Source organism: Ictalurus punctatus, chromosome 2 (genome assembly GCF_001660625.3).
Source record: "Ictalurus punctatus breed USDA103 chromosome 2, Coco_2.0, whole genome shotgun sequence".
Lineage (NCBI taxonomy): Eukaryota > Metazoa > Chordata > Actinopteri > Siluriformes > Ictaluridae > Ictalurus > Ictalurus punctatus.
Genome location: NC_030417.2, coordinates 23,331,442 through 23,343,619, shown reverse-complemented (window position 1 = coordinate 23,343,619; position 12,178 = coordinate 23,331,442). Strand labels below are relative to the sequence as shown.

The 12,178-nt window shown below is 41.0% G+C and overlaps 1 protein-coding gene across 7 annotated transcripts in view; it reads left to right on the top strand.

The window, feature by feature from the left end:
• Nucleotides 1-12,178, top strand: part of cep112 (centrosomal protein 112) — a 147,328-nt gene that overhangs the window by 69,216 nt on the left and 65,934 nt on the right. For all 7 annotated transcript variants that reach the window (XM_017451134.3, XM_017451107.3, XM_017451124.3 and 4 more), the window contains one exon: nucleotides 11,567-11,702. In XM_017451134.3, coding sequence (XP_017306623.1) covers nucleotides 11,567-11,702 — 136 coding nt within the window. The remainder of the gene's footprint in view (nucleotides 1-11,566; nucleotides 11,703-12,178) is intronic.

Sequence of the window (12,178 nt, the reverse complement as noted above, 5' to 3'; positions counted from 1 at the left end):
TCTTTTCCAGGCCTACGTCATTAACTCCTAGTGCCTTTCCAATGACAGCATCCAGATTTAGTTTCCCCATGGACATGTGTTATCTTTCCGTGAATTTGACACGCTTGCATTCAGTGGCATATTGTTGTTTCTTAATGGGCATTTATTCATTTAGCAGGTGCTTTTATCCAAAGCGACTTACAAATGAAGAAATACAACCAAATCGATATATCAAGCGGAGAACAATGCAAATAGTGCTACCATGCAAGATTTATGATTGAGTTCTAGAAGAAGCAAAGTGCGCAGAGTAGAGGTGAAAAAGTCAGACTACATTTAAAAAATAAATTAATTAAATAATGTGGGGTTGGCATTTTCGGGGTTAGTTAAGTGCTCACGGAAGAGGTGGGTCTTTAGCTGTATTTTGAAGATAGTGACAGATTCTGTGGTCCGGATTGAGGTCGGAAGGTCATTCCACCACTGAGAGACAGTTAGCGTGAAGGTTCTGGAAAGGGACCTTGAGCCATGCTGAGTAGGCACTACTAAGCGTCAGTCAATAACCGATCATATATTTAAGATTATACTATAACGAATGATACCCCTTTATCCAGCTATATTCAGATTCTGGAATGTTGATGAAATGAAAAAAAAGTGCAAGGACTGAACAGTGAGTTCTGCTCCATTAAGCCCAGAGCTCTCACACTGCTTGACGTACATCCACCTGTGAGCTTCAACAAACTTTCAAAATGCATTCATAAACCCACGACAGTGGAAGCAATTGACCAAGCAATACAATTTTGTGCACTACCTAACAGTAATGTATGCTGTGAATCATAGTGGTGGTGGGATTATTTTTGTTGTTGTTGTTGTTCCTATACACCGCCCAGTTGCAGTTGTTTGTGCTATTATTTGAACTGATTCCTGATAAGCGTTAGATTCCACAGTCAAATACATGCATGTAGTCGTCGAAGCAGTACTTGCTGCATGTTCAAGTTTCAATCATTATTCTTAGACAGTCCACAACGATGAATCCTTCGGAATTGTTTTATTTATTTTTCTATAACAGCTGAGACATTGGTGCTGTTAAACCACTGGATAGTAAACCACTTTTTAGGACTACACCACTGCAGTATTCACATTTCACATTCCTAATAGTAAACCTTCTGTTTGGTAAATCTACAAAATGCATGGTTTTTGAATCACAAACGAACTGCGGCTAATAATTTACCCGACACCAGGACAGAACAATGCAGAAGCCTGTTTTGTCTGGGCGCTAATTAAGCCATCATCAGGCTAACGAGTGGCCAGGTTCACCGCCTCCACTCCCTGCCTCTGACCAGCTTAAAGTCAGTCCAGCACTTCAAAGGGCCAGCGAAACGCATTCATCAAATGTGCATTGCCTGATAGCGTAGACGTGAGGACGAGCAGAGAAATTTCAATGAAGTGAACCACATAGGGTGCCGTCTGCTTGCCACCTTAACAGAAGGGCTGGCATTTTGGCGTATATGTGTGCATGTCAAAGGAGTACTATACATGTGTGCAGACCATGCCGTTATTTGTATGTTTCAATCAATAGTGCAGTGTTATTTGTATGTGATTTTGTATATAAGTGAGTTTCCTAGTGTCTAGTATTAGATACTTCAGCTGTTCAGAATTATTAGCATACTTAATGTTATTGTGCTTGTTTTTGTTTGTTGTTTTTTTTTTTTTTTTTTTTTTAAATGTCAGACATCACCACCCAAACTTGTATGGTTCTTTATTTTTTTTACACATCTTAATTTGTTATGCTGCGTTGTCCTTCCTGTTGTTGTTGTTTTTTGGGGGTTTTTTTTAACACAAAGACAGAAAAATATTCTTGTAATCGTCCCCTCTTCCCATGCAAATGTGATGTGGTGTGTCGATTTTACTTGTGCGTTACCATAGCAACGCCACACTGAAGTACAAAGCTTGAATATAAAAACAAAGTTTCCATCTTTCATCCTCACGCGTCTCTGATCATCAGAGGGAATGAGCGTACCAGCAAAAGTGTTGTCTGGCGACTGGCTCTGAATGCTGAGACTAGAGCTAGCTGCACATGATGTTCCTGTTAAAAACACCCTGAAAATTAGTATTAATTCTTTCTTTCTTTCTTTTTTTTTTTCCTTCGACCTCGCTTTTTGTTAAAATGTCTGTGGCTGCAGTTATGAGTCCCCTTCTCTGTTTTCCATCTCGTCAGAACCCCTGTCTTTAATTGTAACCATCTCAGATCCTTATGTACGCTGCCCTATTCACCCGATGAGACCCAGGCTACTCAACGCTGCTTCACGTTAATTCTTTTAGACTGAGGCACGTTTTTGCACTTCTGCTTGGCTTTCATCACTTTTCAAAGAGTTCTGAAATGAACGAGAAGAGTTTAGATCCGTGCTTGTTTAAATTGACCTTTAGCACAGGTAAAGGGCAACTGAAGCCTTGATCTGGCAACAGATGTTGGTGTAAACCTCAAAGTGCATCAGGACTACATGCTTGGCCCCAGTGTTTTGTCTGCAGATGTGAAGTTTGCTCAGCTAGTGGACTTATGGCTCTGGTTATGGGGGTAGGACAAGGGCAGGAAGTCACAATCTCTGGGAATTCAGAGGCCAGCATCAAACAACCTAATCACTCCGGTCCTGCTGGATTGCTCTGGGGGTCTGGCTCTGAAGTGCTGCTCATTTCTTGCTCCTTTTGATTTCCTGGGTGAGGCCCAACAAGTGCATTTGTGTTGTAAAGTCTCTCTATGGACCAGAACATTTTGGAGGAAAAAAAACCTTAATGCTTCTGATCAATACCTTGTTGTTGACCTTGTTTGGGTTCAGTTCTTTCTTGAGTTTCCTTTTTTTCCCCTCAGATATTCCTGTGCGTTGCAATCCACAGCCAGATAGAGGCAACTACTCGGCTTCAGATGTGTTGCATTTCTATTAAAAGCAGACTCCAGCTTAAGACCCGAGGCCCCATCTTTCCAGCCCATTCGACTGTCCGTCCGTCTAGCATTGCAGCGGAAGTACAAAGGATTTTTTTCCTTTTTTAAAAAAACCCACTGTAGCCTTTTTTGATGTAGGGGAGATGGTCGGAGCGTGGAAATCAATAAGTCCATATGCGTTTGAAGCCACCTTATCTCCAAACACATTCCCCAGCAAAGATGTCAGGTACAAATGGGACCAAAATGACTGTTGGACATGGAGAGAAGAAACCCTGTAAGAGCTGCTAATAGGTCTACATGGTGTCCCAAAACTGTCTATGCATAAGGACTATGTTTGCCAGCACCACATCGGTTGCGCCTTCATCAGCGGACGTTTGTGGACGTCCACATCTCCGTTGGTCCACTACACTTCCAGTCATTTTGAATTTGTTAAAAGTTTGGCAGCAGTGTCATGTGTGATGTGCTCGCCATGTTTCCTGTTAAAGTCCATCGCAACCTTGCGACAGTTTCCCGATCCAGCCATGAGAATGATTTCAATACGTTCTTCTTTTGTAAAAATAATTCTTAAAGGCTATCTGAAAAAATATATATAATATAAACTAAGTATGAAAGATTTTGGAAGACATTTTACTTAAAAGTATGTAGACTTTTGGGACACTCTGTAGAACTGTTGATACACACAGTAGCATATGTCGTTGTTGTCATATATTCCTTCAACTTTTTTGATAGGAGCAATTAATAGATATTTTTGCCCAAGAATAGAAGCCTGTGTCTCCTTTCCTCTTGAAGTTCCCTCCTCTTGAAGTACCCTATACTCTCACACATACATACAGACATATATATATATATATATATATATATATATATATATATATGATTTTGGTGTAGTGTTGTTGAAAAGGTGCTAGAAAATGAATCCCAACAATGCCACAGCCATCCACAGCCGAGACCCTGTGGGCCAAAACTTGGCCATGCTCTCGTTCCTGGCAATCACAGTGACTCTAGCCAGTTGTGGGTGTCTCTGAGCTCATATATGCAAAAGAGAGTAGATAGCTCTTTCCTCTGAGAGTGTTGCTTCATGTCCAGCTTTGTGTCGTATGATAGGGGTGAGCTGGCTGGGAATTGGCAGATGATCAAATTGGAGGGAAAAAAATGGGGGCAGGGGGAGAGGTAGTGCTATGAGCTATAGTCTTTTTCGAATGCAATTCAAACACATTCCTTCGCATCTTATTATCGGTCGTAAATGCCACTGAATTTCCCACAGGTATAAAACTAAGCATCATAAAGGCCGTTCTTTCTTGTATAACACAACTTTTGGCTGAATGTCACATCATTAATGTACCTTTACTCTCCCTCATCTGTTTTCCCTTTGGTCAAATAACTTCTACTTCATTTCAGCTTTGCCTAGTTTATGAATTACGACCTGCGTACATGTGTGGCTAATACAAGCCTGATGTTCTATACCATCCCCATAAATGGGTAATGAAACCAAAGTGTGCTAAAGGTTCAACAGAGAGCTCATCTCAACCCTGCTCGGAGAGAGCAGAGAGGCATGACCTGCTGCATATCAGTGGAAAAGCAGACAGCTGTTTTTTTGCTTTCTGAGCACTTGTAGGCAAATGCAGTCACATTTTCTACCATTTCTACCCCTCTATCTTTTTGTACCCTTGGTCAGTCGTGAAGAGCAGCCAGTGTTTTGTTCTGGCATACACAAACCGCATTGTTTAACATCTGCCTCCCACTTTAAAAACGGGCTGACGACAGAGTTTTATGCTGTGAATCATAGCACGGTCAGCGGAATGACATCAGTTTAAGACCTTTTTATTTCAGCTGTTCTTACCCTCATGGTAACCCTCATATTGACACTGACCAAAAAAAAAAAAAGGGTTTTTTGGCTTGTACGTTTGTCAGCATTTAGTGCTATTGCTCTTAAAGTGCACCTATTATGGTTTTTCAAATATTACCTTTCATGTAGTGTGTTATAGAGATGTTTGGGAATGTAAAAAGTTAAAAAAAAATAAATAAATAAAAAATTTAAAGCACACGACAGAGTTATTGACTCCCAAAAGAAGGAACCGAATCTGAACAGCTGAAACGAGTAGTTAGTAATTCCAGATTTACTTCTTTATAATAACCTACGTAGATTTGTAACAAAAAGTGCCGGCTCTGGTCTTCATCGGCCGCTCGCTGACAGACGGAGCTGAAAGTCGTTATTGTGGTGGGTGTTTCCTTTTTGAAACACAGACCAATCACAACAGACTGGGACATCTGACCAATCAGAGCAGACTATGCTCCCTGAAAGGAGGAGTTTAGAATGAATCCTTTAGAACGGATCATTTAACGAGTCGTTTGTGACACTGTGGGGAAAAAAAGTAATGCTGCAGTTTAAATTATGAGGATATTAAAGTGTTTTTTGACCTTCAAAGTTTATTGTTTAGGCATGTTACACAACCATAATAGGTGCGCTTTAATTGCTCATTAATCTTGATTAACAAACAATAGTTCTAGTCTTGGTGCGACTTTATTCATTTATCTTCAGTAACCGCAATGTCATGGTGGGTCGCACACACACATACAGGATGGGATACCAGTCCATCGCAAGTCACCATATGCACACACACACACAATCACAAATTCATTCACACCAAGGCCAGTTAACCACCGGCTATCCGCCATATTTTTGGGAGTCCTATTTCTCATTTTCTTTTCTCAGTTCAAAACAAATATTTAGGATAGCCTTGGCGTATCGAGAAAGAAAAATAATAGCATTATATTAAGCAGTAGAGGCTAATCCCTTAGCTCATGTACTCCAGTGCTACAGCAATACGAGATTTGGTCCCTCTTTATATACACTGTGACGTTACTGGCACAAGTGTGCCTCATCTGCTAACGACACACTGCGCACTCTTTTCTTCGGCACTGGCCTGATTTTGTCTTTCAGATCCCAGCGCATTAAATCTTCAACAAACACCCTTGTGATCATCACAGACAGCTTCCATTTACCATATTTAGCTTCATTACTGTCTCTCTCTCTCTCTCTCGCTCTCTCTCTCTCTCTGTGCGCCTCTCTTTTTTTCATCCCGACTCTCTGTCGATCCTCAGACAGAATATTTGACCACAGTCGTGTGGTGTTAAGTCTCCGTTCTTCTCAACTGTGGCCGCTGTTATTTTTGAACGTTTGCATATTTGCATGTCAGACATGGAGCCTCGGAGCATGATGGCTGCTGTAACTGCAGCGTTACTCTCTCTCTCTCTCTCTCTCTCTCTGAGGAAAGACGGATATTGGAGAGGGTGGGGTGAGAGAAGAGAAAAGAGCGCTACTCTTTTTAGGATGCTGAATATTTCAGCTTTTCATTTTATCGTCTCGTTTCATGAGCTGCCTCTTTTCTTGGGGCTTTGATCTGTTTCTGATTCGTTAGCATTCCACTCTAACAAAATTCATGGCGTGCCTGGTCTGAGGCTTTGGACTTGTGGAGAGGAGAAACCCACATGGGATGCATATGGCCATATGTTTGTAGGTGTACTGACTTTTTATGGTGTCCATTACCTCGAGCACATGTACTTTGAAAGGACATCCATATTTCTTTGAACTACTCTGATAACAATGACTTGTGATCGACGTGCTTCTTCCCTAATTCCTAACAAGCATGTGTCCTGCCATTGATCGGAATGGAATTTATGTATTTAGACCCTTTAAAAGTTCTGATTCGTGCAGTGATGCTTTTACTCACAGATGTAGAAGCAACAGCATGAACAAGTTTGAAGGAAAACTCAAACACACCACCTCCTTCTCCATTTTTGGTCTTTGTTTTATCCCCATTGCACAATAATCCACAACTACGGCCAACATCTTTCTCAGTCATTTGAAAAATTTGTCCTCCTTTGTTTATTTGTTCTGTGTTTGATGTCATTATGTCTTCGCGGCTCATGGTCTCCTCAAAAGCGTTCCGCATCCATAGAAGTACGGAATGTTCTAGAGCAGCGTTTCTCAGTCCTCTCTGATCTTTTGGTGTTTTCCCTCCTCTTACTCAACCAGTTCAACCTAGTTCATTCATCATTAGTAACCTCTTCTGTGAACACCTAACTAACCCATAAAATGCCAACCCCACATTATCAAAAAAAAAAAAAAACTTACTCTGGCACTTACACCTTTACTCTGTTCTTCTTCTAGAACTCAATTATAAATCTTCTATGGTAGCACTACTTGTATTGTTCCTCGCTTGATATATCGCTTTGCTTGTATTTCCTCATTTGGATAAAAGCTTCTGCTAAATTAATAAATGTAAATGTAATCACTTTATCGTGATCAGAGTCATGATGGATCTGGAGCTTATCCTGGGAATACAGGCCGGGAGCTGGGAATACGCCTTTGAGGAGATGCAAGTCTATCCCAGTGTACCATGCACAGACATACTCGCATTCATTCATGCCTAGCCTACCGGCATGTTTTTGGGAAGTTTGAGAACCTGGAGGAAACCCATATGGACACTGGGAGAACATGTGAAACTCCACACAGACAATAGCTTGACCCCAGGATCGAACAGGGGACCTGAAGATATGAGCTGCTGAGACATTACCTGCTGCTCCACTGTGCCACCTTCACCCTAGTTTAGGCTTGATAATTAGCTGAGTTGAATTTGGTGATATGGGACCAAAGAAAACACCAAAATGTGTAAGATGGTGGTATTCCAGGACCAAGATTAAGAAACATTGTGCCAAGGAGTTATATTTGAGTATGCTTACAGCATAGAAAACTTAAGGGCGTATTTAAAGTTATATGAAGTATGCATTAGGATCATTTCATTTCATTAGGATCTCACTCATATTTGATATTAATGAGAGAGGAGGAAAACCACAATTCTGATGCTTTCACCATCATTATTATTCACCCAACACGCCTCTAACACCTTCAGTTAACCGATTGGGATTGGAATTTGGGACTGGAGGATATACTTGTGTATGATTTGAGTTGCATTCAAAATTTTGTTTCATATTTCCTAATGTTTGTTCGCTTGTTGTTTCCGGAAAGAAAATATCCGTGTGCTGTCTCGTCATGCGTTTCGAGATGTCCGTGTGGATGGCGAGGCCACCGGGCTTTGCTATGCTTGCCACACACATACCCCGTCCACACCCCCCACGCACACTTCCGCCACAAGTGCAAGTGACCAGGTCCATGTAGGAAATTGAAAGCCAGCTTTATGAAAATGAATGGGAGGCCGGGATCCACTGCTGCGTTTTTCAAAGGCTCTCTAGTCATTTTCTCCCGCGGCAGGACATGAGTTTCCTCCTCGGTTGCGTTCTGTTCTCCACATGGGAGGCGTCGTGTGGTTTCAGACGGCTGGAAACAGACCCTCCTGTCTGGCCTGTGGCTGGACGGAAGCTCCGTCACCCTTGCCTTAAGTCCTTCCCTTCTCACTCCTCCACCCTCCACTGCTCCCCCTTGAGAAGCCTTTTAAGAGCACGGGATGAGAAGGATTTCCTCTGGTCCAACAGCACGTCTTTAATTTGAGCCTCCTCTCCTGCCACTTCTCCGACCAAAAAAACCCCATCCAAGAGCCGAGGCCGAGCTGGCATTCCCCTTTCCCGCCCTCTGTTTCTTTATTCGTTCACCACCGTCCCTTGCTCTGCCCTCTCATCTCGCTCTCTCACTGTGATGGATGGTGACAGACTGTCTGCTCCTCACTTCACATCATATACTGAAAAAAAAACAACACATACATACAGAGTGCAAGTGATGAAGACAATAAAAAAAAGTATCTTTATGATGCATTTATGATCAAGAGACAACAGAAAGTTTGTCACATATTCTGGATTATAGTGTAAGATTATGTTATAAATAACACTTTAGTCTAATTGTAGTCTATGATTTGGGATAACATGTATTTATCTAGACTAGAGATTATCACCTTGTTGTATTTGAGAAAGAGAACGCATATAATAAGCTCAGAGTCAGAGCCGTCTCCTTATTTTTCCTTCTCGTCAGCCACCTCGCCTGTCCTCACTCAGAAAGTCTCAGGGAACTATTTTTGTGGCTTTGTCGCCCCCCCCGCCCCCCCCGCCCCCTGCCTGTCCCCCATCTTTGCTTCACTTTAATCTCTGTTTCTCCATAGCAGGCTGCTCCACATCAGAGATCCAGAGAAGGTCCTTTTGTGTCTGTGTCTGCCCTGTAGGTATTCATGTTGCAAGGCAGATTAATAATTACAGACTTACCGAATACACAACATTGCAGGAGGGGGGAAAAAAAGACCATTTCTGGACCGTTTGATGTCAAACATGAGAGGGACCAAAATTACACTGGGGGAAAAGAAGAAGGCAGCTTTGGTGTGCATTTTCTCTCTCTTTGTTGACATTGTTTCCTGTTATTATTATGTCTGGCGTTATGGGTATGCGTAATAAAAAGAAAAAAAAAGACAGTTACTAAAGCAGGACAGTTCCCACATTAGACATGCAGTAGGTGGATGTTTGTCATTTAGCTCAACAGTGCTTGATGTGAAACACGTTTCATTCTTTACTTTGGAAAATCTTCTATGGAAGCCTTTTTTTGTCTTTATTTTTTTTATTTTTATTTATTTATTTTTATAAAGGGTTTTATGTCCCGAGTTGGTTGTTGGAGCAGTTTTGACTGACTACACAACCACAAGCTTTTTATGAATTGTTACTGTGGAATGAGAACTATATTAAATGTTCTTTGAACCTCTTCATGTACAGTGGTTTCTTTCAAAAATGGAACAAAACAAAAACAAGCAAAATGCGTTTTTTTTTGTTTTTTTAATTTCCGACACATTCCACAAATAACCTGATTGGATCCTATCACATGTTGTAATCTGTTGTGCCTCGGCGTTGTTGGTATTGACTCTACAGGATGTGGATGTTAGTGTTTCATCACATGCTAATGTTTGGTCTGACAGACTCCAGCAAAACGCCCGTCAGTTAAACGTAATTACCACCATCATTATGCTTCCTTGCTGGGAAATGAGCGATGAGCCTTTACTGTGGCACTGATGATACAGTGCCTGTCATAAGTATTGACCCTCTTTGAACGTTTCCACAGTTTTGATTGCATAAGTATTTACCCCCATTGCTGTGAAAATTTGTTCTGCTCGACATCTGAAGTCATACAGTTATTTGAATGGAGTCTATAAAGTGGTCCAAAAGGTCTCCATACATAGGGGAAATGAACACTTTTTAGCAAAATGTCTTGCAAAGTTTTTCATATGTAGATTTTATTTTATTTTTTTCAGATAGGCTTTAAGAATGCCTTTTACAAAAGATGAACGTATTGAAATCATTCATGTCGGGACACCCTGTAGAGTGTCGTGTGTATATCTCAGTATAAATGCACTTGTTCCTGGAAGACCCCAGAGTTTGTTAAAGAACATGCCATACAGACAGCATCATGAAGACCAAGGAGTTAACAAGACTAGCCTGGGTCAGTTCTGGAAAAGTATCACTCAGGGTTTGAGTATATGAAATATCCCAAATATTGAACATCCTGTGGAACTCCATTAAATCCACTATTTACAAATGGAAAGAATATGGCACAACTTCGACTCTGCCTAGAGAAGGCCGACAGCCAGTGACTGGGTAAGGAGGGCATTAGTCAAAGAAGCAACCATGAGTCACTTCCGTATTATGGGCTATATTATGAAAATTCACGAACATATAATACTAATCAAATCCATTTCAGTTTATAATGCCTGTAACAAAATAACAAGTTTATAACCAAATGGTGAAAAGTTCAAGGAGGAGGGGCAAATACTTATGCAAGGCACAGTACACACACCTGCTCTGAGAAGCGCTTGACAGGCGCTTTGCAGCTGTCAGTCTCATCCCGGGCTGTGCATTGTCTTGACTCTGACAGCTCTTTTTGCCTGCTGTCTCTCAGCATTATTGTCAGGATGTGGTGGAGAAGCTGTTTGTTTTGTTAGCTTTGGTTCAACCGCTCCTGTGGTTCCACACGCCTCCATGATCACTGAAGTTCTCGTTGTAAAGTGGCACCCATCAGGTGATGAAAAGTAGGAAATACACAATGCATCTTTGTATTTCCACCTTTGGCGATGTGGTTTTTCCATATTGTATGCCCCGATTGCATATTGGGAGGAGTACTGGACACGCTTCCAGGCACAAAACTACTGATACTAAAGCTTGTAGTTAGTTCTGGCACTGCTTTTTCTGACAGGATGAGGAATCATATATATATACATTTATTTATATATATATATATATATATATATATATATATATATATATATATATATATATATATATATATATATATATATATATATACACACACACACAGTATCTCACAAAAGTGAGTACACCCCTCACATTTCTGTAAATATTTGATTATATCTTTTCATGTGACAACACTGAAGAAATGACACTTTGCTACAATGTAAAGTAGTGAGTGTACAGCTTGTATAACAGTGTAAATCTGCTGTCCCCTCAAAATAACTCAACACACAGCCATTAATGCCTAAACCGCTGGCAACAAAAGTGAGTACACCCCAAGTGAAAATGTCCAAATTTATACATACATGCATACACTTTGATACTTAACCTTGTGCATTGCAGTGTTTTCTGACAGAATTTAGTTTATCACTTGGATATTCGCTGAGTATGTGTTTGTGTCTGTGTATGCACTCTTTCCAGGGAGAAAGAGGATCACATGAGCCGCCTAAGAGAGTCCCAGAGACAGCAGGCCCAGCAGGCAGAGAGCTCTTTGGAGAGCTTTAAGAAGCAGGTGGAGCTCAGCTCTGAGAAAGCTTACACTGACATGAAGCAGCAGGTGAGCTCACACATTAGCAATGCTCCATCATTATGGCTTTGTTTTCACAGTGTTCTCACAGACAGAGGCCTGTGTAGAGTTGTAAATGTGTTGCTTGTTTGTGTTAAATAGTATGATCATGTATTTCCATTAAGTTACAAAGATTAAATGTGTGCTGTGTAGCCCAACACTCGTGCACAGTTAGCTACTGCAGTTTTACTGGTTTGCAATTGTTAGATAGCTTGCCAGCTTATTTAGCCTGGTAGCTGAATAAATTGGAGATATTTTGGCTAAGGAATTAGACGTTCAATCCCAGTCTGCTGAAAATACATGGACACTTATGATTATAGAAGGAAAACTAACTGCTAGTGTTCAATATGTGTGGGTAATATGTACATACACAGTCGCCTCCGAAACTATAGGAATTCATTTGTTTGTGCTATACACCAAAGACATTTGGGTTTGAGATGACAAGATGGATACGAGAGTTGAGGATT